This window comes from Rhamphochromis longiceps, linkage group LG6 (assembly GCF_057381845.1).
Source record: "Rhamphochromis longiceps isolate RC_006_pf linkage group LG6, R_longiceps_female_GT1.1, whole genome shotgun sequence".
Taxonomy (NCBI): domain Eukaryota; kingdom Metazoa; phylum Chordata; class Actinopteri; order Cichliformes; family Cichlidae; genus Rhamphochromis; species Rhamphochromis longiceps.
Window position 1 is genome coordinate 29121168 of NC_140562.1, and position 26795 is coordinate 29147962.

At 40.0% G+C, this 26795-nt stretch overlaps 1 protein-coding gene across 1 annotated transcript in view; it reads left to right on the forward strand.

The window, feature by feature from the left end:
• The window catches only part of mast1a (microtubule associated serine/threonine kinase 1a), a 78364-nt gene that overhangs the window by 49112 nt on the left and 2457 nt on the right, over positions 1 to 26795 (forward strand). Inside the window, exons 7-25 of the mRNA XM_085410111.1 lie at positions 1371 to 1446; positions 4335 to 4544; positions 4634 to 4735; positions 7980 to 8112; positions 9649 to 9716; positions 9819 to 9895; positions 13701 to 13909; positions 14737 to 14875; positions 16131 to 16263; positions 17226 to 17391; positions 17610 to 17711; positions 18175 to 18297; positions 18430 to 18539; positions 22997 to 23160; positions 24416 to 24660; positions 24829 to 25086; positions 25180 to 25412; positions 25821 to 25943; positions 26071 to 26207. Coding sequence (XP_085266237.1) covers positions 1371 to 1446; positions 4335 to 4544; positions 4634 to 4735; positions 7980 to 8112; positions 9649 to 9716; positions 9819 to 9895; positions 13701 to 13909; positions 14737 to 14875; positions 16131 to 16263; positions 17226 to 17391; positions 17610 to 17711; positions 18175 to 18297; positions 18430 to 18539; positions 22997 to 23160; positions 24416 to 24660; positions 24829 to 25086; positions 25180 to 25412; positions 25821 to 25943; positions 26071 to 26207 — 2808 coding nt within the window. The remainder of the gene's footprint in view (positions 1 to 1370; positions 1447 to 4334; positions 4545 to 4633; positions 4736 to 7979; positions 8113 to 9648; positions 9717 to 9818; positions 9896 to 13700; positions 13910 to 14736; positions 14876 to 16130; positions 16264 to 17225; positions 17392 to 17609; positions 17712 to 18174; positions 18298 to 18429; positions 18540 to 22996; positions 23161 to 24415; positions 24661 to 24828; positions 25087 to 25179; positions 25413 to 25820; positions 25944 to 26070; positions 26208 to 26795) is intronic.

The following is a 26795-nucleotide window of genomic DNA, read 5'->3' on the forward strand; positions in this document are numbered from 1 at the left end:
TGACTGGCGTAAAAGACGCAGAGATGAGATGCAGGGAAGAGAGCAAAGACGGACCTGTGACAGAAAAAAGTACCATTAGCAGCTTCATGACACACAACAAACAAAAACAAAGATATTGATCAGTTAGCTTTTCACAAAACTAGCGGATAGGAATACCCCTCGAAGAGTTACTTTGTACTTTTTTTGTCGTTAAGCTGCCGGGGCGGCGAGCCACGTGGACACCTACGTTTGTGAATGCGATAACTCAACAAAGAGGCAACGTAGGAGCTTCAAACTGATACCATAGGTGTGTCTAATAGGAGGCTGAGGGGTAGCACTAGTTTTCACTTTGACCTAAAAGAAATTAAATTAATATTTCTACCTAAATCTTTCAGAATGCAAGTACTAGCTGTACTTCTACTTAAGTGAATAATCTGTCTACTGTTTCCACCAGTGCAACAAAAAATAACCAGTAATTATCTCTAAGATGTCAGCTGTCATGTGCAGTTTGCTAAGAACGTACATAAACAGTTTAAACTGGTCCCTATTTATAATAAACAGTTTAGAATAATAAACTAACAGTTAAGGATAAATGGTTGAGAACGTTTTTATATTTTCCTCTGAAAAGCAGTGAAGTAGAAGTACAAGTGCCTCAAACTGTAGCACACCATTGATGTCTCTGTACTTAGGGTTAGGGTATTTTCCACCACTGTTATTATATCAGTAGCGAGTCCAGCCTCCAGTGTGTTGAGCATCTCCAGGGTGCAGCAGCTTCTTTAATAGCTGAAGCCTCTGGTGTACACTCCCTGCAACCACACCTATTATAGCCTCCCCTCTGGATGCAACATGTCCTAACTACATCCGACACATCACTACTCATCAGTATTCAGTTTTCATATTAAGCTCCTCAGCAGTTCCTGGCCTAGATAAAATCAGCTCACAGACTTTCCTTATTGTGTATATGTTAAATTATAATGTGTTTTCCCATAAAGGACTTTTTATCAGTTCCTTTTTCTTTACAGATGTGTAGATCAGCTCAGTTCCTGAGAAATAAAATCAACAAAGTAGACTTTTGCTTTTGGTTTAGCTTACATCTTGTGAAAGCATATGCTGAACTTTCATGTTTACATGCTTGTGACATCTTTGCCACGGTCAGGATGGAGGAGATGTAGGAAGGGACTGCGTCCATAATAGAAACGTGGCGTACTGAATTTCTGATCGGTTTATTAGCGTTATATACCAACAGGACAGACATGAGGGAGTGCGGTGAATATTTTCTCCGTTCAGGTGAAAAATACAGAATTGCTTCTCTTTGGGCTGCCTCCTCTCACTCTGTTCTGCTCAGTCGGTGCTGTATATTACACTCCTGCTCTCTGTTTGTCTGTTTTCAGCCCGGGGCGCTCACCATCCTGCTATGACAATGAAATAGTGATGATGAACCATGTCTACAAGGAGCGCTTCCCCAAGGTCAGGCTCGCACAACAAATACGCAAGTGTAAACTGTACCTCCACGCACACCTCAAAATACACACACACACGCGAGCGCACACATACACAATATGCATACTGGCAACAGACATCTCTCAGCTACATTTAAAATATTTGTTATATTTCTTTTATCCAAAGTGAGTCACTATTTGCAAGAATCTGTTGTTTTAAGTAAGCAGCTGATGATCTAAAAGTGCTGGAGGGGCTGAACATGTAAACAAAACAAGAAGTAAAACAAAAAAAGCAGCAAAGCAGCTCCCTGGAATTTCAGACAGTGATAAAAGCTGCGCTTATTTACTGTGATGATGTTAAAATAATTCAAAGGTAAAATGTTAAGTTCTATTTCCAGAGGGAACAAATAACTGAGTTAAGGTCTTGTTGACCTGATGTTGCTTTAAACAGATTTTGAGTATGAATATATAGAAATTATAGGCAGGGAGACGAATGGACACTGCAAGCTTTCTCCCTGAGCACACTTTGGTGACATGATGAAGCTTGCCATCCCTCTTTTGCACTCCTGATGGACTGCAGAGACCAAAACATTGATGGCATATACACCAATTAAACTACTTGCTGCTACACCAACCAGCAGACCAGTGACTACTGACCAGGACCAGTTTGAGGTTCATGGCTGTGTTTAAAAATGCTTCAAAATGAATGACACACACCCTATTTTAAACCATTTCAAAACTAGAATTTAACATGTAATTATTTCAAAGTGTAGTGCACACTCTGTGCCCATTTCTACTCATTTTCAGTTAGTACTGGATTCCACTTTCAGGGTTTTCTGCTGCCACAGATTTCCTAATGCACACTTCTCTTACAACAAGCAGGTATCTGTGTGCTTGGTACTTTAAACAATGCTCACCACTCTTAATTTATTACATGGTTCATGGTAAGCTGTTAAAAGGTCATCCATGTCTAAAGTCCTTTAGCAGATCATAATTAAAAAGTCAATTAGATGTGTTTTAATGACTCTGAGACGTGTAAACATGACTCGGTGTCTCAGGGAGCCAACCATTTTGATGAACAGTGAAGTGTGTGCAAGGAAATCTTTCACATTGCAGGTGTCCTCAAACACCTGCCTACACACACACACACACACACACACACACACACACACACACACACACACACACACACACACACACACACACACACACACACACACACACACATTATAATCCTGCTCATTCACAGTGATGCATTGTGAAGCAGCACGAGTCGTCCCACTCACAAATCCCAAGTTGGTGAATGCAGGTTTAATATTGCTGTATTTTTTTTAATGTTACTGTAGGAGTAGTTATCATTTGCATACTTGAAAAAGACTTGCAACAACTGTATAAAACTCAAGCACTGAGGAGAGGTTCCAGTTAATGAAACCTCTAGATCTCTCCCTGCTCTTTCCCAAGAAATCTGTTTATATTTGGGCGCGTTAACCTGTCAGCTGAATAGAGCAGGGCGATATGACCAAAAATATTTATCACGATATACATTTGAAAATTTGCGATAATGATATAACTCACGATATAATTGACACTAGACAAAATACTTTACAACTCCACAACTTGCAAAAACCCCCCAAAAACATCAATGTATTTTCACTTAAACAAGCAGCTGTTTTTTATGTGCATTAAAGTTATCTAAAAATTTAGCAAAGTCGTACTAAAACATTTGACAGATTTTCGAGCGCCGTGTGCCACATAAAATCGTTTCGAGGTCAGTAAACACAACCAGAATTCATACATAAGGCACACGGGATTATAAGGGGCGCTGTCGATTTTCAGAAAAATGCCGTATTTTCCAAAAAACACGGTAATAACGACAGCCCGCTAGCATGCTCTACCAAAAATAGTGCTTTGTTGTGTATCTGAGGGACGAAAGCTAAACCAGTTCCACACCACTGAAGTTGCAGCATTTTTACAAACCAATTCTGGTTCATCCGTTTCATTCAACGATCCGCTTTTGCCCTTCTCATTCTCCGTCGCCGCCATGATTTTTCCGCCATCTGCGTATGAAAACAAAGGCACTGCGCATGCGCGTTTTACTCATATTCTATCGCGATATTTCATTTTCTTATCGTTGCCCAACATTATACCGGTATTACCGTGAACGGTATGATATGGCCCAGCCCTACAGCTGAATTAATTATAATGACCATTAAATGAGCTTAAGTGTCTTTACTTATTAGAAAATAATAGTAGCATCCTTCCAGATAATTGTTTGCTTCACCATACATGAGTACTGGTAATTTCTGAAAATAAAATAGGCAGAAAAGGCACATTAATTCTCTAAAGTAGCACTTTACTGTGGCATAATTATAGCAAGCTGAAATACATACAGATTGGAAGCACAAAAATGCACTCAATATGAAGGTTGAAAAAGTGACAACAAATCAAGATAAGCCTTTATACACACAAGTTTGCAAAGTCTAATGTGGTTGTCGGTCTCCTCCTGAGGTTTGAGTTTTATGAATATGATGGAAATACTAAAAAGAATAACACAGTCAAAAGAGGTGCAATAGCAACCAAATGAACAAGGACCGAACACAGGGCGCGTCACGTTGTGTTACATCACTTCACACATCACTTTCGTTGAGGTGCCTTAGCTGAGCTGAGTTTCTGCAGCCTGAGAAAGAAACATCCTAAAAAATCTTTTTTTTTCTGCAGGGAATGAACAGTGAAGTGCAAAAAAACATCAAGGCCCTTCCACAAAGGCTTGTTCAGAAAACAATGAGTGTCGTGTCTAAAGTAGCACATTTATATAGAATGTGTGGAGCTGGCTGAGCACCGTATATTGAGATAAAGACAGGTGATCGTATTATCTTACACTCACTGACTATTAACCACTGTTGTGTCTCTAATCAGGCCACAGCTCAGATGGAAGAGAGGTTGGCAGACTTCATCCAGAACTACTCCCCAGAGAGTGTTCTGCCACTGGCTGACGGGGTTCTCAGCTTCATCCACCACCAGATAACCGAGCTAGCCAGAGACTGCCTGACCAAATCACGCGAGGGCGTCATTACCAGCGTTTACTTCTGTGAACTGCAGGAGAATCTGGAGAAGATGCTGCACGACGTGAGTTGTGTAGCAGGAATCTGATGTGATGTGCTTCCAAACCTCGCTAACTGACCCTGTCTCTCCAAATTTCTGTCTTTCTTCATCAGGTCTACAAGCGCTCTGAGAGCTCGGAGCTCACCTTCGTCATCGAGCTTGTCAAAAAGCTCTTCATCATCATATCTCGTCCTGCCAGGCTGCTGGAGTGCTTGGTGAGTTCCGCCCTGCTTATCTGATTGTGGCTAAACTTTCAAACACATCGAGAATCCAGACTTTCTTTGTTTCTGGAGGCATTTTCTACCCCATTGAGCTGCTCGAAGACACTCCCGTCCTCCCACATGGAAACGGAGGGTCGAATATGCTGAACTGGTACTACAGAATCTAAAAGTAGGGCAGAGTGTCGACTGTTCGTTCATTCTGAACAGATGAAACATAAGTGTGTCACTGCAGGAAGCTATGCTGCCACTCCAGTCAGGAAAGGTTCAAGTTTTGTTTAATCTTTTATGTTGCATCTGTTTTACCAGTATGTTATTAACAGAGAAAGACAAGACAGGATGTCTTCTTTATGTGTTTCACTTTTGCAACTTACAAGTATAAACAAGTAGTGTTTGCAGCAATAAAACTGTGGTGGAATAAAACTGTGAAAAAAGAACAGGATAAAGGTCCAAATTTACAGATAAAACTACAGCAACACTGGTGTCTCTACACAGCATTAGGAGGCCAACATTTTGGCTACTAAGCCAGAGAAGATGTCTGTGGTAAGTTATTGCCAAATAGCAACAGACCTCAAACCAACTGACCTCAGACCATCCCCTGGGGTATCCCATTGCTACTGCTTTTTTTCCCCGTTAACCCTGACATTTTTACAGAAGTAAGATTTTTTTTTTTTACACCTAAAAAAGAAAATCTGCATACAATTTCATCAAACATGGCAAACACCTCTGTCTCAGATTTTAGAGAATTCAGAAGCAATTTGGGCCTTTAAATTCCCTGCATTTCCTGTGTTGAATCTTGCATATTTGAAGCTCTAACCAACTCTGCTTGATTTGTTTTTATTCTGTCATAACTTCAGCGCACACATAACACATTTATCACCAGTTGGTAATGAGATACAGGCCCAATCCAGTGGAACATGGAGATGAAATAAGCAAGATTATAAAAGACAAGAAAGGCAATGCACAACACCTCTTAATCTTTGAATTCAGGTAGTTCAACCCCTATTGCCACAGGTGTATAAAATCAAGCCTTCAGGAACAACAGCCACTCTGCCATGAAATGTCTGACTACATAAAGTTAAAGTGCTGAGGTCCATAGTGTGAAAAGTCACAAATGCTCTGCTGCTTAAATAACTGCAGAGGTCCAAACCTCGTCTATCATTAACATCAGCATAAAATACTGTGTATCAGGAGCTTCATTTGCCATAAAACTGCCAAATCAAACATACGCAGCTACAAGCTGTGGTGACCCTTGTGATAAGGGAGCAGTCAAAGGTAGCTAGCTAACACGTTTTTAAAAGAAATACTGACATTGACCATCAGAGTACAAATAACTTCATCACGATGTGATTTAGTAGCATGTCATATTTTTCCCCTGTTAATTATATGTAAAAATTTGAAATTTTAGACATACCAGTTGCCAGATTGCCATGAATTTGTGATATTTTTTAAACCAAGCCAGAAGATGTACCATTATTTGTTTCACACCTGTCTTCTCTTGACATGCCTTTGCTTGCATTTGGAAGTAGCTGCTACAATCCATTCTCTTGCTTCCCGTAAACGTTGCTTTACCTACAGCATTCTTAACACATGGGAGTGTATGAATGTTGAAACACACTGTATTATACATGGAGGTCATGGTTTTGTTCAAGCTGTGTCATTCAGCACATCAGTCATCCTGTGTTGCTGCAAATTGCATGATTATTGCTTTAGGATATTTTTCACTCTCGTTCTTCCCACCTCCTCAACTTGTTCGTTTTCACAACAGAACATCAAATCCAGTCCAAGACGGAGCTGTGTCCTTGACATGCTGATTCATTAATTCAACAAAACTTATTTAGTAATAACAAGCCTCTCTGCATCCACAGGACACACCTGAATATCAGCTCCCTGATTGATGGTGCGGTCCCTCCTCCCAAACCCTCCCGGCTCATCTTTCTGTTACCAAGGCGACCGTCAGAAAAGGTCGATAGGGTCAGGCAGGATGTGGAGGGGACTTTAGATCTTCACGGCCCGTGGGTTAGAGAGGAGAAGGCACACACAGATGAAATTTTGTCCATGTCCGTAGAGTTCATTTAGCATTCAAGTCAGTCACAAGGTCTGATTTGGTGAAAATGTCACACAGTCAGAAGGCTGTTAGCTGCAAGAATATTATCCTCCAGCAGCGCAAACTATCAGAGAGCCAGGTTAATTCCCCATCTCCGTACTCCTTTTTTTTCCCTCTAGTCGAAGGGAGCAGATATGAGAGAGAGCATGGAAAGAAATGATCCTGGCTGCCCCAGGCTTTCTAATCAAAACGTTACTCCACCAACAGCAATGAGACCGAATCCCATAAGACACCACAAAAGGCTGTATCATAGGAAAAAATGAACATTTTCAGAGAAAGCAATTTAAAGTTTGGAAGTGTATTAACACTGATTGTGTTTGTTTGACAGCCCTGTAACAGTGTTCGGTCATGAAATTGCTGCAGGTTGAACTAAAATCTAGTTTTATGATTATAAGTTGGATGTACTCTTAGAATTACTTACTGTTTATGTCACATGGCACAACATAACATCGTTTTCTTTATGCTCGACTAGTGTTAGCTGTTATCACATCCTTTTGTGACTCCACACTAGAGCGTTGTGGTTCAGTAGCCGGCTGTTGAACTGGAAAAACGTAATCTGACACTCACTTTGTTATTGTGTTTTATCAACACACTACAGTTTGGATATTTTAAAGTATATAAAGAAGGATATTGGTTCGTGATTTTAATTGAAATAGAAACTATAGAAGTAGAAATAATACGAGGTAATAATTTAACTTATAGCTTTCACAGTGTAAATATTTGTTGGGTTTATCAGTTTAATCTGAATTAAATGTAGATTTTTGAGTGTTTAGTCTGGTGATTCTCAAAATTATGTGACCTTTCATGAAATATATAATCACTGGCCAGTTTTTAAGGTACACCTTGCTAGTGCCACATTGGGTGTCCTTTTGCCTTCAGGACTGCTTTAATTTTTCACATCACAGATTCAACAAATTGCTGGAAATATTTCACAGATTTTGATGATTGCAAACATAATTCAAATTTTTCCACATGTTCAGAGAGGCTGTGATGATTTCAATTGTCTTGTGTTGCACACGTCACCACTTCAGCAGTGGTCTTTGTATGTGAGATCATGTTAATTTAAGATGCATGTACAGTACAAGTGTTTTGTAGCTTTTCCTGACCCCTCCTTGTTTGTTGTTGGAATTATAGGAGTTCAACCCAGAAGAGTTTTATCACTTACTCGAAGCAGCAGAGGACCACGCCAAGGAGGGACAACTGATGAAGGCAGACATCCCTCGATATATTATCAGTCAGTTGGGACTGACCAGGGATCCACTGGAGGGTAAGAAATGGGAATAATAGGTTTCAGGTTTTATTCCAGAGGTGTATATATAATAGAAAATATGAAAACAAATGAAAGTGTAAAGTTTTTAATTTGCAAGAATGCTTTCCAACAGATGTTTGCTGGTTTCAGTTGTTTACTTTCACTCCCAGAGCTGGATAAGTAGATCAATACCACTTGTGTCTGAGTCCAGATTTGATTAACCTACTTCTCTATAAAAGCCGAATGCTGCTGGAAAGAGCTAGCCTGGTACTGTTCAAGGGGGGAAACTGAGCCACCAATACAACTGACTGTACAGATTAGCATGCTATGCCTGTTAATTTAGCAAGTTAGCATAAATAATGTAAGATTTTGGTGGGAGTTTTGTGCTATAACTCTCCAGTTCAGTGACTTCACATAATCTTAGTATTAAACTGATACAGTAGGAAATAGTGACACACTTTAACAGCTTGATGTTTTTGCTTTAGTATGTTAGTAAGATTTGGCAGCAGTCGTCGTTGCAAAAGTGCATTTCATTTAGCTAACGTGGCTTCTCACTTGTGTCTTTTCCTCTCATCCTATCTGCAAGCATGTGAGAGAAATCCACAGAAAAAATGTTTCATCTCTATTTTGGGTGGTGGCAGTATGAAGCTTTAAAAAGTGCCACTTTGAGATATTGATCAGCTTTTCTTTACGTCCATGATGAGGATATATTGAGATGAAGAGTCTGAGCTGCTTGGATCATTTGCTGTCTGGTGGTGCGGCTGCAGTTCTCTTTTTCATTCATCATCATGGCTCGAAATCAGCCCCCAAACTCACAGTTCACTATTCCCATCTGTTCAGCCACTCCCAGTCTAATCCATCAAGAGCTCGCATTAGCTGATGGGTTAAATGGCTCAGAATGACTCTTCACAATAAGCCACGGTGCTTTTATTTCAGAATTCATGAGAGATGTATCTGGTTATGTCTTTGTGAGTTAATCTCTTCTAACAATGTGCCTGCTGATATCTTGATCTTGCACTTTCTTTAGCACCTACATTGTCATGCATAGGCACACATGCGCACCCACATAGCTGCTTACACTTTCGCACTCACATTTCTTTTCTTGGTTTCTCACACAGAAACAGTGTCAAACAGACACCGACAGAATATACAGTTTCCAGCTCAGTGACTTTTATCTTATATAAAGTTTAGAACCACAAAGGGGCTTTCAAAAGGTAATTATCATTCAATTATTTCAACAAAACAGTTGTGTAATCAGTGTATTCAAGCAGCTGTCACATACAAAAAATGCAAGAACACTGGAAATTAGCTGCCACTCCTCTGCCACTGTTCATGAGGGGAGTAAGAACAAAGTGAAGAGGAGGGAAATCTGAAAGAGAGAAGAAAAATTAATAGAAAGAAGCTGTTTTAATTCTCATATTTTACTTTGTGGGATTTGGTCTGTAGCGGTTGAGAGCTGCAGTTTTTCTAACTGCTCACAGCGGTGTGGGGGGCCTAGTGTCGCTTTTTATTGTCACTTCAGGTTTGTCTGTTAACTAACACGTGTCCCAACAGAAATCGTGGGCTTTGACAGCTACGACAGTGAGGGTCCGCACACTCCAGAGACCGATGACTCAGCAGAGGTGACGAAGAAACACGCATGCACAGACACAGGAAACAAATTACCTGTTTTGTTTTGTTTTTAACTTTGAATTATAATTGTAAAACTCTGGGGATTTCATCAGGGAAAAGGGAGAGCCATCAAGCCACCAACTGAGGAAGACTTTCAGACCATAAAACTGATCAGCAATGGAGCCTATGGGTGAGTAATTGATTAATACGTCACTGATCACACATAGAAACCTAATCGTATCCAATTTTTTCCTTGAGCTTTAAAACTAATCCAGTGGTTAAACTTGGTAAAGCTCATGAATCTAAAAACATTTATATTCGAGCTACAATACAGATATATTGTCTGTCTTTATGTTACACACAGGGCAACAGCATGAAGAATTTGGATCATGAAAACATCCAAGAAAGCTATTTATGAAGAGATTTCTAACAAGCTCTAACACAAACGGCAGAAAGATTGTCAGACTGAACAGCAAAGATCTAGAATTGGACTTGAATGTGTATAAAAAATATTTGTTCAGTCTAAATTGGAACTGGTCAAATCCATCAGGAGCAGTGCAACAAATATTTGAAACATTCTTTCAAAAGTGGATGCTGGTGCTGAGTTTACATGTTTGTCCCTCTGGAGCCATTAATTTGAAAAATTCATTAGCCAGTTAAGCTTTCAAAAACTTTCCACTCTGGTAACTTCCTGTTTTAAGACCGGATGTACATTTCCGGTAGCTTTATTTTGCGGTCAATCGCTATTGTGAAGATGGACTCCAAAATCATGGCCAAAATATGAAAACAGAAAGATTGCGTTAAGTTACAAAGAGCAGAAGGTGGGAACACTCACCATTGCTGTGTCATAAAAAAATCTAATTATCAGTTTTGACGTTTGAAGAGTGTAGATCGATTGGTTGTTTACATCACTCAACACAAGCAGAACTGCATTACAAAATGAGAAGACACATCGTCCACATTCAGAAGCACGTCTCTGTATAGTGACAGTTCTAATGATTTAAACAGGCAAATGTTCAGCATTCAAACTACAGGCGAACATTAGTCAAAGCCAGATGTCTCCCCGTTATGTCGACATCAGCGTGCACAGTCAAGTACACACCTACACAGCACGTCAACAAATCGTGAAAAAAAGTCACAGGATCTAAAAAATGAATGAATGATTGCTGGTAAGGGTCTCGATATATCAGTATTTACGAAGGGTATGTTGTGACTTACCTTCAAAATTCTACAAATACTGAGAAATATCAAATTTGAATCCTTTCTCTCCTTTGCTCTGAGGCGCGGGGGGAAAATATCGACAAGTCGATGAACATCATCCACAGATTTATTCGGTAAATGCCCAAGACGTCTTGAGAAATATAAATCGCCGCTTGATTCATCCATTTGGTTGACTTGTTTTGGAAAACCCGACCGTAAACAAGGCGCGAATATCACGCCGGAAACTAAGCGCTCTACACGAGTTTTCCCACCAGAAGTAGCATATGCTGAGGCGCACATAGCCTATTACAGAATTTCAACCTCTGGCTAAATTTCACCAGTTACACTCTTGACTTAAATGCTCAAGTATGGTGGACCCGAAAGGTCAAATGCACAACTTAAGAAAATACAACAAAAAGAAAACACGCAAAAGCACACAAAATAAAATAGAACATGATTAAAACACGACAGAACTAGAAAAATACAACTGAAGTATTTTTAGAGAGATAATAATGTGACGGACCAGCTGCGGATGTAACAAGCTAACACTACACGGCTAATAGCAAGCGTATCTACAGTGTTATATGAATCATGCGAATAAAAAAAAAAAAACATTATCTTGCATCTTTTTCTTCTTCTCCTCACAAAACTGATGAAGACTTTTAAGCGTGTCTCGGTGCAGTCCTTTACATATTTTACTTTTTGTAACCGCTGCAGTTGGTCCTTCAGATAAATGCCTCATTTCTGTTGTGTTTTGTGTGCTTATACAGCGTTTTTTCTATGCAGTCTTTTTCAAGTTGGAGTGTATTTTGAGCTTTCAGGGCCACCGTACCTTTGACTATAAATAACTGAAATTTATAACTTCAAAGCTTCTCAAGAGCGCATTTGTCTTAAGTAAAGCCGAGCAATTCACATTTGCTACATGTTACTTCAGTAGTCCGATGACAACTGCAGAGTGCTGTGCAGGTGGAGGCACTGCCTTTTCACCCACGTGATAGCGCTATGACACATACAACTCTGTTAGGACATTTAACATTCATCCGGTGACATTTTTTTCCTGTGCAATTTAATGAACTTCATGTATTTGATGCATGAAGTCTCCTTTATCCTTGGCTCAGCTCTGTCATGCTGGCACATCCGTCATCTTTTTTTTAGTCTATTTTTTTTTAGCAGGCTACCACAGAGAGACAGATAACCATTTACTGTCATGCCAACAGCCACTTCAGAATCACCAGCTAACCTAACCTTTTGCTTTCAAGGTATTCAAAGCACTTGTTACACTGCAAGCTGCATCCACAGACACTATTTTGTTCATGTATGTGGGGTTCAGTTTCCTCCCAAATCCCTGACAGCAAGTTTTAAAAAAACAAAAATGTTTCAGATTTCTACAAGTTGACATCTAAATGGTTGAATATGCATGATTTAACGATAAGATCACTCAGAAAGCAAGACTAGTTTACTGTAGAAATTACATGTTCTTGCCTTTGTCAACAGCCATAGTGAAAGTGGCCAAGATCTTGTGTTTTCAAATTGCTAGTTTGCTTTATCAAACAAGTGATCATAAAACAGTTTATGTACCAGTTTTGGTACTTGTGTCCGCCTGTAAACGATTTCCCTATAATGTAATCTGCTGATATGTTGTTACTGCTGCAAAGCTGATAATGGTTTCTGTTCCCAAAAAAAAACAAAATCATAATGCCCTGGGTTCATAAATTGAAGGTTGGTAATCACTAGATTTTCTATTAGCATAATGATCCCAATCATGCATCCAAATGAATCAACATTTAATAGAAAATGTTACTGGGACACGGTAGCAGTCACTGAAGTCCTCAGGATCCTGGGATGTAAAGAAGACAGTGGCACTGTGAATACTAATATAAATACTAATGATAATACCGGAAATGTGAGCAGGAGCCAAAAATACCAACTAAAAGATGATGAAGCTTGGGAAAAACCCCTGAAAACTTGAGTTAGATCACAAAACAACAAAGGTACTTCCATTAGTATTACCAAAAATAGAATTTGGTGGTTGTAAATTTTTGTTTAGATAAAAATTCTTAGCAAGGTTTTATGTATTTTTAGTGTTAAAATATATTATATTGTCTTGTAATGCCATGAGGGATGAAATATAATTGGCACGGCACAGGAAAAAAAAAAAAAGAAATAATAAATACAGACACTAAAAGCAGCGCTTAATCCTTCATTCTGTCACAGAGAATAATTAAAACGCACAGAGAGATTCAGATGGGATGTATTTTAAAATGCACATTTGACATGTTGTCAGGAATCGGGATTGTCGGGGTTCAATGATTTGAAAGAAAATAAAATAATAATACATTTAAAATGCACTTCACAGCAAAGAGACGGCCAGTGGGGATGTAAACACACGAGTAACATATGGTCTCCTCTCCACCTTGACCGGGTCACATGCTGCTGCATGTTAAAGGCTGTCAAAAGCTGAGTAAGGTGGATCAGCGAAGAAAGAGTTGTACTTGGCAGGCCAGCATTATTCTACCATTATCTACCCACGAGAGAAAATGGGTTATTTTTCAGGTGTAGTTCAAAAACTCTGTTCAGGATCAAACATAAAATGAAGATTACGAGCTCGGGGGTTGACATTTTGTGCTGGAGGTTTTCAAGTCTTAATATCCTCCTTGATGTGTCCACACAGCCACACTTTATTGAGCTCGTGTCTGAAAGGAGATGAAATATCCTCTGCAGTTTGTACCACCTGCTGTTTTCCTCAATACCTCATTTCTTCTGTTCTGTACTCTTCTGTCTCCCCTGCGTTGCAGTGCCGTCTACCTGGTGCGACACAGGGAGACACGCCAGCGTTTCGCCATGAAGAAGATCAACAAGCAGAATCTGATCCTGAGGAACCAGATCCAGCAGGCGTTTGTGGAGAGGGACATACTCACATTTGCGGAGAACCCCTTCGTCGTCTCCATGTTCTGCTCCTTCGAAACGCGACGACACCTCTGCATGGTCATGGAGTACGTTGAAGGTAAGGGGGTCGGCTGTGGTTTTTCACTAGATCTGAGTTCAAACTGATAAGATCGCATGAAGCTACTCTAAACACGTGCCTTGATTTCTTTTTTGTTGTGTGTTGGTCAAGTTTGTGCCTTGTGTGTAAAGTAACACATTTCCTCCCTGACTCTTTTACATCTGTGAAATAACCTCCAGCACATCAGGATACGCTTTTCACGCCACCTTTCCTTTGGATGCTGTAGCCATGGCCTTTTCTGTTTTATCTACATTTTTTATTTTAATTTTCATTCAATTCCTGGACTTATTTTTTAAAATTGTGAATAAAAATTGCCACCTGAGCCTCTGGCTTCTAAACCGAAGGTCAAGCATTCAGGAAACGTGCAGTGAAGTATAATGTCTCAGTTACAAAAAAGGGCAGGGGAGTTTTACTGGCTCACGGCTAAAGCTCGACTCAGTTTTCCTTCTATTTGTGCTGAATTCTATTATTTTGTCAAGATCGCTGTTGATTCACAGACACACTGAGCTGTCAACGGTAGGTACGAATTTATGACTCATGTGTGATGGCAGTGCCAAATATGGATGGCACAAAAATTTATTAAAAACCCAAAAAATAGAAACATAAAAAGCAAATCGTTTTACTAATTCAGAAAAGACTTCTAATGTTCTGGTGATAAAAACAATGAGTCATATTTAATGAATTTGTTCTCCCTAATCAGAGCATCAAAATATGTCTTTCTGGGGTTTTGCACCATTTGTTTGAAAGTTTTAACACGTCGAGCATAGATTTATGTTATAACTACAAAATCACATTAACAGTAACGTGTGTTGTTTATGTGATTGCAGGTGGGGACTGTGCCACTTTGCTGAAGAACATCGGGGCTCTGCCTGTTGAGCTTGCGAGGATGTACTTTGCTGAAACTGTATTAGCCCTGGAGTATCTGCACAACTATGGGATCGTCCACAGAGACCTCAAACCCGACAAGTGAGTGTTTAAAATTTATATTATCAATCAATATAATCACTTGTTTAATTACACCTGTTCAAATATATTATTAACCAATCATATGGCAGCAACCCAGTGCATTTTGGGTTGTAGACATAGTCAAGACTGATGGCCTGCACAGGGTGTACCTAGCCTTTTACCCTATGACAGCTCGAGCCCCGTGTGATCCTAAATCATAAAAGTGGATGGAGAGATGACTGAATGGATGATAATAATAGTAATAAAAACGAATAATAATAATAGACATGGACCGAAGCCTAAGATAATGCAAAAACAAAACATCCAAATTTTTCTTTAACAAACAACCCTTGATAAAACTTTAAAAGTCAAAAGCCTGGATCGCTGATCGGGTGCATTCATTAATCGAATTGGCAGCTTACACATCTGGAAAGGCACCATCAGTGCTGAAAGGTATACACAGATGTTAGAGCGGCACACGCTCCCATCCAAAGGTCTTTTTCTGGAACAGCCTTGTATATTTCAACAAGACAATCAAAACTGCAAACTGCATCGAGTGCAACAGCCTATTAAACAAGTCCAGCTGCTGAACTGGTCCGTGTCCAGTGTCCTCTGTCCTTTCACTAACTGGAAACTTAAAAATAATAATGAAACCAAAAATACAACAAAGAAGACCCCAGACTGAATCCTATATGGGAACAGGAGACTTTCCTCTCCCAGAAGTTCAACAACGGATCTCCTCAGTTTCCCGACACGGCTGTGGCCATGGTATTTGTAATGCCTTATGTAATTTGTGTAATATACTGGGGTATTTATAATCAGAGGTATTTATATCTATTAGAACTATTTTGTCATGTTTTGTAACTTTGTAATATACAGTATTGTATCATTTAATTTACTTTAATTGGTTCGGTACTTACTGTGTCGGAGCTTCTCTGACTGCATATTTTCACATAATCAGAGCTTAATAAAGTATTCTGATCATGGCCCAGTCCCAACTTCTTTTTTTTCAACACATTTAATGTATTTAATTTCCTCAGTTTAAGTATTTGATGTGTTTAATGTTTTCTATTGCAGATAAAATATGGGTTTACAAGATTTGCAAATCGCTGCATTCTGTTTTATTCAGATTTTACACAGCTCCTCAATTGCTGAGGGATTGGTTTGGATTGCTTTATGGCTTATAGGTGTATAAAAACTTCTGTTTTTGGTTTTGTTTGGGGGGGCTTTTCATGTGATTTGCCAGAATGAATGCCTGTTTTCTCTCTCCTTGTAGTCTCCTGATTACCTCCATGGGCCACATTAAGCTGACTGACTTTGGCTTGTCGAAGATGGGCCTAATGAGCCTCACCACCAACCTGTATGAGGGACACATTGAGAAAGATGCCAGGGAGTTTCTGGACAAGCAGGTACGGTACCCACGACCTCACACCGGTCGCATTAAACATGTTAAAACACGAAGTACAGCATATCAATGTAACATGGTAATAATTAATTTCACTTTTTAATTAGTAACTTTATGAATGAGGTGCATGTCCACTTAGAGGCTAATTAGCTGAATCCCATTTTAAAAAATCCTTTTTTCAACCACGCATGCAAACCTGCCAAGTCATCTGGCAAAATCAATATTATCCGAACAAAGATGCTGCATTATAATGCTTCCTGTTTAGTCTGAATAAGTGAATCATTAATGCCCTCCATCTCCATAACAATCCTGTTTTGCAATTACAGTAATTGTTTATACTCTGAATTAAACCAGTCATGAGCAGTCAGATTGGGCCGCGTGTCCTTTTCATCTTCTCAGTGGAAGCAAGCATCTGTGTTTCTGCCAGTAATCAGCTCACATCTGCAGAAACAGACTGCAGCTTTGTGGTGGAGATTATGGCGGAGAGAGAATTTCTCAGTCAGTCAGAACTTTTACTATTGGGCTGTCCTGATGTGTCTGATATAATTTGTCCACAACTCTTGTTTTGGATAGTTCCCACTAGGTGTCACTCAGATTTGATGTACTGTTTGTTTATCCAGAACACTTCCATTACATCCACAGTCAGGGGCGTAATTTCCAGGGGGGTTAGGGGGGTTATGACCCCCCCAATAAAATTATTAATTATCTTGCATAGATAGGCTGTTGATTTTCTTTACTAATTTCAGTTATTACCAGCAAAATAGTTGCATGTTTAATCATCTAGGAATTTATCCAGATTTATTTATTTAGACAGAGATCTTGACCCCCCCAATGTTCAGCACAAAGTTATGCCGATGTCCACAGTAGCAGCTTATTTTTATTAAGGATGATTAACTTGTCTTTCTCTCCTTTTCTCATTTTCTTTTTTCTTCCATTCCTCCAAATTGTCTCAATCATTGCTCACAGGTTTGCGGTACTCCAGAGTACATCGCTCCAGAAGTGATTCTCCGCCAAGGCTACGGGAAGCCGGTGGATTGGTGGGCTATGGGGATCATCCTCTATGAGTTCTTAGTGGGTTGTGTGCCTTTCTTTGGAGACACTCCTGAGGAGCTGTTTGGACAGGTCATCACAGGTGAGGAAACTGTGATAAACCTATGTTGCTACTATGTTTTAAACGCCTTTTCAAACTGCAAAGATTATAAGTGGTTAATGATAAGTGTACTAAGACTTAAAGCCTTCTGTAAAGGTTAGAAACCAAAGATTTAAAATTCTGTTCCAGAAACTAAGTATGTTTTTTTTTCTTTATTATTATTCTGACCTTTTTCTCTCTGTTTCTTGTGCCTCTGGTAGATGACATAGTTTGGCCAGATGGTGATGAGGCCCTGCCTGCAGATGCCCAATCCCTCATCTCTGCCCTGTTACAGACCAACCCTCTGGTCAGGCTCGGTACAGGTACTGGTTTGCTCTTTCACTTGATATCTGATTTGACATGTGCAGCTATTTGCAACAAGAATAAGAATGCAAAGTAACATTAAAAGGAACAGGTGCAATATAAAACAAAAGTATTTTGGGTCTTGTTTCTTTTTGTGCACACAGAATATGAAGCTAAAGCTAGCCACTGGCTAGCTTAGCTGAAAGACAGATAAAGCCACCTAAAACAAGCTGTGGCTTTAAGAGAGCATAATAATCCTTCACCTCTTGACACAGACAGGAAAGCTGTTTCTCCCCTGTCCACCTATAACTTTCTGGCACAAGCGTTTATATAATGCATAAAAAAGTATCATAAAAAATCTTATCATATCCACTTGGCATTCTGCAATATATTTTACATTTGTTCTTGAAAGACTATTCATCTCATTCATCTTTATTTTTGGATGAGGGTAACAATTAATGTTGTTTGCACCCCCACCACCAGGGGGCGCATTTGAGGTAAAGCAGCACTCCTTCTTCAGTGAGCTGGACTGGAACAGTTTGCTGAGACAGAAGGCAGAGTTCATCCCTCACCTGGAGTCAGAGGAGGACACAAGCTACTTTGATAGTACGTGTGTCTAGATTTATGTGAAATGACATTAATATTAGGTTCATGGGTTATTTAAAGATGTTCTGACACAACCCCAGCCGGAAAATCACATTTTATCTTCTCTGCCTCTCTCTCTCTCGTGTCTGCCAGCTCGCTCCGATCGTTATCACCACATCAATACGTACGACGAGGATGACACCAATGACGATGAGCCAGTGGAGATCAGACAGTTCTCATCCTGCTCTCCTCGCTTCAGCAAGGTCTGTCTGACTTTGCCTCTCACTTTTTTAAATCTCTGTCTCAGTCACTTTTACTTTTTTTTTCCTCACTCTGTCACATTTTGTCACACAGACATCGGACAGGATTAAATGAGTGAAGAGACAAGATTTTTAGATAAAAGTAGGTCATCCTGTACATAGTGTAGCATCTGGAGGTCGGACCAGGTCTCATGTCTGCTGCTAATAACTCTAATTGGACTCACTCCGCCATCATCACTGATGCTCTTTTCTCTTTCTATTTTAAGACAGTCAGGGTCTTCCACCTGCTATTTTTCTAATTCCTCACACTACATTTTTTGCTGTTCCTATCTACAGATGTGTTATGATCCAGACATCTTTTTAACTATATTTGTTTTCACATTCACACTTTCTGCTTGGCTCCTCCAATTCTGATCTGTGACTCCCTCTTCTGTCACACTTTCTCTCTCTGATGGGATTTTCTCACCTCATGCTGTCTTTTCATATCTCTTTGTCTAACTCGCTCTGCCTTCCCTCCATTTGCTCCGTCCACCCCTGCTTGGAAACAGAAAGTGCCTCAATGAAATCCCAATTTCAGTTAAATTTAAAATAACGTTACAGTTAGCGTTGCAAGGCTGTTTGGCAGATTTTTACAGGTATTGCACGTGAACAGAGACATCTGTCAAGCACCCTGAAACGACAAGATCTGTGGCAAATACACTTATGAATTTAATTCATTTTAATGTACTGCTGTAGAAATATCATTATTAATAATGATAATTTAATCATAAACTACTTTAATTATTAGTTAAGTGGCTTAGATAAGCAAAAGTCTGCTGGTTTGACTTGGTGTGAAGACTGGGTACTTCTCTCTTACTTGTGTAGCCCTAAAGATAAATCTCTGACATTTGGACTGAGAGTGAGACAAACTTTGGTATTTTATTTGAAAGCTTTCTGACATTGTCCACACCAGACTATGAGCACGGGAACAAGGAACCTTACTCGGAGCATGCAGGAGGGAAAGCAGATTGTCAGATAAAGACTAAAAGGAAGACAGGAATGTTTATACACAAGGAAGTGATTACTGATTAGCAAGGTTTCCAAACTCAAAATAAGACAAAACCCAGACACTGTGACACCAAGCTATTAGATCATTATCCAAGAAATTCAAGAACAATTTAATTAGTATTGTAATGTCGTTCTGCAACCAACAAGGGCGTGAATGCAAAACTTAGACCAGCACACTTTTAAAGTAGGTTCGGTGACACTCATTAATCTTTTTTCTGCATGCTATAACAGAATATCATGTGTCACCTCATACATCAGTGTTGCTAGACCCCTTTTTTGGGACAAGTGCCCCAGTAAAATCTCAAGCTTCAATTTTAACAAGCACTTATATTTGGCAGGGGATTTGTCCAGAAGCCGAGGAGCATTTGCAGGTGTGTCCGGGCATGGAGGCTGCAGTGAGCAGCCAGTTATCCATGGATCAGCATTCTGGCTGAAACAAGAATCAAAATGAATGTGCATCAACACAGTTAGGTCACTTGAATAAGGGTCTTAGTTAGGGGAAGTTTAAATAGCATGCTGTATGGCACAAGGTGGTCTTTGGACACCTCTCTCCAAACTTCCTCCTTACATACTGAAAACAGTTTGAATGTAATTTTTAATTCATCACACTGATTTTCAGTCCTCAGCCTTTTCTTCCTGTTTCCCTTCTCTAAAAATGGGCTTGTTGACAGACACTTTTCCACTGAGACCATTTTTGATGAGGCTTCAGCAAACAGTAGGTTGGATAACTGAAGAGCCAGATGCATCTCTCAGGTCCTGTGTCAGATCTTTGCTGGATTTTTTTCCAGTCGCAAAAATGCTATTTTATGCCTATCAAACTCTGCTAGCGCTGTCATTTTTCATATTCAACTAAAGAAATTATCAATTTTTACGACATACTGCTAGTATCGAAGTGCCTGAAGGTACAGCGTAAAATTGATTCTTTGCTAAGTTAAGTTGCCTGTTATTTGTAGACACAACACTGGTTGTTCCCTTGAATTAGGTGTCTTTTAATGTTTGAGTGATTTATAGAGTTAAGGGGATTCATAGAGTTAAATGAAAAAAAGTATCAGGTAGGACTGGACTGAGAGTGAATGACTGTAAATGAGTCTAATGACTTTAAGTACCTTCAGAACACCTGGAGAACTGTTGCTGATGATCACTTTAAAAATACAAGAAAATCTGACTCCTTTGAAGCAAAATTAGGGGTTTTACATAGTGCTGTATTGTCTTGATCATCTTGAACCACTAACAAACAAAGATAAAACTAGGTGATAGAACAGAAGAAACTGCTGCTAAATGACTGTGGTGCATTTAACAAAAGAAGGAATGCATGAAGCTAAGAAATTGTTTGTAGCTGTTAACATTGTTTTTCCTGCTAAGCCGATAGCTCAGTCTTCAGCTGATACTTGTTTCCATGGTGCACTGCAGAATATTCTTCAGGCTTTCCTTAACACAGCTCAGTTCTTTTCCTCCCCCACACAGCTTAGCTTTCCTGTGTTACTCTGCACATAATAAAGGCCTTACAATTGAATTATGCACATGTCTTTGTGGTACGTTAATACTCACTTGCATGCAGAGAAAACATTCATGCTGCTGGGAGTGTCTTTACAGTAGTGCAAAGCTTCTTAACCACTTAATTTGATAATAAAAAAACCCCCCAAAATACTGTACTTAAATTCATAGATTAGTGATATTGTAATATTTCTACAATATCTTCTAAAAACAGGCAGCTGAGAGATCCACTTTATTTTTTTACCCTAGGTGGGCCTTCCTGACACAATGCTCCCAAAGATTTATGCCTCCTTCTACTCTCAAACATATGTTAGGCAAATGAGTTAACTGCATTTTACTTTTAGATGCACAGTGTTCCCACGATTAAAACCCCACTGATTATATAGCACAGTAACCATTTGCCATGATTACATAATGCACACAGACTTGCATCAAAGCAAACTGGTTAATAAATTCCAAATGGACATTTTCTCCAGTCTTGCTCACTCACATATCTGCAAAAGCCAAGGTGGAAATTTGTATTTTTGAATTGAAGCTGCCAATAGTGAAAATTACGACTGCCAGAATGTCCTAAAATTTAACAGCTCATAATGTTCTCCTTATCAGACTCTTAAAGTATTTTGGCCAGACTGTGACACATAATTTTCCACAGAAATTGCAAACCTGAGCTGTTAGAGGCTTCCTAAGGAGGCATATATGCATGTTTTAAAGGCTGAATCATCTAAAAGAGTAAAATCTTTTTTTTAATGGTCTGCACACATTTTGAGCTGGCAGACCACATTGAAAGCTAAAACCTGGACCGAGATGCTCCATTAACAAGTCCTCCATCGATTTGGCATTTCAGACTCATGGCAGGCGGTTTTATCTCCTATAACTGAAATTGCAGTGCGACCACAGTTTGCTTGGGGATTCAGGTGTGTTATACAGCACTGGATGTAGCCTCAGGCAGTGATTATGAGTGAGCTACAGACGTTTGGTGAATATCTGATTATTTTATTTGTTATACTGCTGGCTCTATCCTTTATGCAACTTTCATACATAAGCAGACCTGTAAAAATAAACTGAAGTGCAAAAGCTGGTGAAATTTAAGGAATCTGACATCTTCCCCACTGGTTGGCTGTAGCTCAGGCAATGCAGCGGGTTGCCTTCTAAGCAGAAGTATCACTGGCTCCTCCTGTCCATGTGCTAAAATATTTTGGGGCGAGATACGGAAACTGAAGTTCTTACCAATCCATCGGTCAATGTTAGATAAAAGTGCGTATAGGTGCACTCGGTGGTTGGCCAAATGACACTTGTAGTCTAAAGCACAACGAGACAAAAGGTGTCAATGATAGTACCAGTCCATTTATTTGTGTATTTTATGCCAGGTTGCTACCAGAAACTATAGACTGAAAAGATTGAGTTTCCAGGTCAAATGGGGACGTGGCTCAAAGGAAACTGAAGTGGGATTGCATAGTTTTCTATAGGAAAGCTATGCAAACTATGCACTCGCTTAATCTATAACCTCATAAATACCTTCCTGAAGAGACTTCAGTCTTGACAATCATACTGAATACTGCATGCTACTAATTTTGTAAGTTATGTTACCAATTAGAGTAAAATAGATGATAAAGCAGTGTGCGTTTTAGGCTGGGCAGCTTTGTGAAGTTGCTGGTTTCAGGGAAAAAAAATGACATCAAGCTTTGGTTGATGTCACAGACTTTTATCTACAGTCTATGCCAAAAACACTCTATCTCCACCTGAACTGAATAATAAAAACCATCATATCACCAGTAATTGTTGAAATAAAGGCATGTGTCTGAAACAAATTCACACAGAATGTATATCTGCAACTCCAACTCAAAAGCAACATTTCTCCTGAGCTATTAATCAAAGCCAACAGACCAAATGCTCATCGATCTGACTGTGTCCCGCTGCAGGTGTACAGCAGCATGGAGCATCTTTCTCAGCTGGAACAGAAAGCTACGTGCTCCGTGTCCCGTCGGGAACACAAGGGCCCACGGGAGGACAAGGTAACGAAGAGAGAGAGCATGGGCAGCTTCAGCATGAGGGACAAGAGCTGGAGGACTGGATCCCCTGAGATGTGAGTGGTGGGCAGCACTGAATAAGGTTCAGTTTATTGTAGGTATGACACAGTAAGGAGGGGTGTTCTTTACACCTAAGCAACGTATGAGGATGTTCATGAGGTGATTCCCTGAAGGTTTTTTCCTTTTGGCAGCCTCACCTATTTCAGTTTGTCTGGAGTTTTATTTCCATCTCACTCACACCAGTTCTGACACTCGTTGTATAAAAAGATCTTTGTGTGAGGATTTGCACTCACTTTGAGACAAAAACAGCATCAGATCCACCCAGTCTGAAGGAGGAGAGCCGAGTTTGATTGGTGCCTCATATGTTTCTGTTCAACAGATTCATTAGTTTTATTCCATTTCATTAGTTTGAGTGCAAGTGGTTCAATGATACTTGTACCCTTGATTCTGAAGCTGTTTCAGTTCCTAACAGACACAGCTTATTAGCTCTTCGTCTGTTACAGGAAACGCCTGCCTCAATCTTAATATTGAAAACTAAAGACCTCTAATTAGCTTGCATCAATCATTTTAGTTTGTAGCTCGCATAAATGGAAAATTTACTCTCATTGTGAGATCTAATTCCTTCATACTGTGGTTTGCATACACAGGAAACAGATTTCCATTACTTCTCATGTCTCCATTTCACCTCAGGCTGTTTGTCGGGATTGAAATCACTCTGTATTCACACGTGAAAGGAAATAACTGATAGGTTCTGTCTCCATAATAGAAAATCAAGAGACTCATTATTTATTACCTTACATATTTTCTCCCCAGCCAAAACAAATGGACATTATCTGTATCATCTCTCTCTTCAGCCAAGTGTTTTTTCTTACAGCTCATTATTTAATTATGATTTAATTAGAAAAATAATAAAAATACATGATCTGATTGTGTCCTGTCTTTCTCTGCTAAAAAAAATCACTGGTGTTTAATTACTGCTAATTCAAATGCAAAGTGAAGTGATGTGGTTCATTAACTAGAAAGAAATGTTTTCCTTAGAAATTTTTTAAAAAAGTATCGTCTCAGACTTTTTGTCATATTTCTTAAATTGTGAGTTTTTATTATTCCTAGTCTAGAATCATAGACATTCCCATCGGCTGAATTTTTGTAGAATGGTAATTACCAAAAGCAGGGAAGGAAAAGCAAAACACACCCACACAGGTTCTGTAGGGCTGTAATAGTCATTGCTGCACTGTTAGAGCAGACAGTCACTTGCGTGGTTGCAGAGAAATTTGTGCCATTACCTTCTCTGACTGCATCCTTCTCTTACAGGAAGCGCCTGTCCTGTTCAGAGTCCCTCTACACAGAAGGTGATGCGAGCCCTCCTCTTGGTGCCCGACGACGCTTCTCAGCTCTGATGGACACGCATCGTTTTGCCTCACCTCTAGAGGGCGAGTCCGAATTCCTGTCCCGCCAGAACTACATGAAGGTCCGTGGCACTTCGCTGGACGGGACTACTGTCCCCTCACCGAGCCTGCTGGAGCAAAGGAACAGTCTGAAGGAGATCAATGGGGCAGGTGTGTCAGCAGGCGGGAAAGCCTCAAAGATAGTGAAATGTTTGCAAGGAGAGAAAGTGACAGATTTTAGAGCAGATAGAGAAAGCAAAAGAGGTTTTGCCTATAAGATGGCTACTGTTGAGTCAGCTGAGTCATTTTTAACATTGTTATTAATTTGTGTGCTCACAGACAAATCTCCAAGGCCAGGAGAGACACCGGGCATTACCACAGCCATCACCACATTATCCCCAGGTCCTGCAGCAACCGGCCGGGATGTGATGACTCCTCTGTATGACCCTCTGGGGCCACGAGCAACAAATGACTTGGTCCTCCGGAGGGCACGCCATCAGCATTTGTCTGGTGAGGGAGAGAAGCGAAACTCCAGAGCAGGCAACAAGGTCATTAAATCAGCCTCTGCCACGGCCCTGTCTGTTATCATACCGTCAGGTAAGAAGGGCAAGGAAAGAGACAATGAAACATTTAATAATACTACTGATACGTCATACTTATTTCTCCTCTTTACCGTCTCCTTGCTTTTAGTGGAGCAGCATGGCGGCTTCTCCCCGCTGGCCAGTCCCATGTCGCCCCACTCTTTCTCCTCCAACCCTTCGTCACGCGACTCTTCACCCAGCAGAGACTTTTTCCCAGCAGTCAGTGTGCTGCGCTCCCCCATTACCATCCACCGCTCCGGAAAGAAATATGGCTTTACTCTCAGAGCCATCAGAGTCTACATTGGAGACAGTGATATCTACAGCGTACATCACATTGTTTGGGTAAGAAACTCTCAGACATGTATTAATGTTGTAGCTGAACTCCATAACCTCACGCAAAGAGGGATGGCCTGTGTTTTGATTTGTGAGTGTGCTTTTAGAAGTGGAGCTGCCATTAAATAGGAATCAATAATTTAAAAAAGGGGATTAAACTGAAGGGAAGCACTTAGAATGCAGAGCAGGATTAGGACGGCGGTAAAGCTGGACAATAGGGACATAACAAGATCACTGCTGTTGAACGTTAGAGCCACTTTTCTAATCTCACCATACACAAATATGCTACATAATCTGATCTGAAAATATTTGTCTTGTCTTGAGATTTACCAGTGAGAATCACAACATGAGCATTCTGTTTACATGGAGGTGATTTTCCCCCTTCCGCAAACTTGAATATTTTTTGCGTTTTGGCAGCATGTGGAGGACGGTGGCCCCGCCCAGGAAGCTGGCCTTTGTGCTGGTGACCTCATCACTCATGTCAACGGGGAGCCCGTCCACGGTCTGGTCCACACTGAAGTAGTGGAGCTCATCCTCAAGGTCAGCAGGCTTATTTATTCTCAGTTGTTCCACGCTGGCAATATAAATAACCAGCTTTCAATTTCAAGAGAAGGCTTTATGTAAATGGGCTTGTCAGTGCGGAAATTATTATTGCTCTTCTGTGCAGAGTGGCAACAAGGTGACGGTGACAACCACACCTTTTGAGAACACCTCCATTAAAGTGGGCCCTGCTCGTAAGGCCAGCTACAAGTGCAAGATGGCCCGGCGAAACAAGAGGACGATGGGCAAAGACAGCCAGGACAAGTAGGACAAGTAGCTGCTACACTGCACTTATACAACGACTCAGCTGAACTCTCGCCTCAATAACATATTTTTCATTATTATAATGGCTATAGACCAAAGAAGAGTTAGCCTTACTAACTGAAGAGCTTTACGTGTTTTGCTTTATTGATTATAACAGTTTTGTGGCTGAGGTACACATTATACATTTAAAGCAGAACCTGATTTCTGTTTATTTTAATGTACTACAAAAAAAAAATATCTTCGGAGACTATAACAAGACTTCGAAGTCAGTAACTGCTTAAGGTCAAAGCTATCTTGAATGCAGCAATGACAGGAAATTTGTCAAAACACTGTAGAGCAGCACATCGCCGAGTCTGATATGATTAAAATAATAGAGAATTAATGCAAAATTGTGCAGTGTTTTTGAGAAATGCTTAGCAACAGTTTAAAATACTCAGTGTACTGTATGTAGCTAGTACGCATTACTTGCAAACCCATCAGTACTGTGCTTTTAAACGAAGTTAATAAATACTGTAAATTACTGTCGGTTATCTTTGTTCCCAATTCAGACCTTCCTTCCTTCTTTAATTATTCTCTTCTCTATCCCGC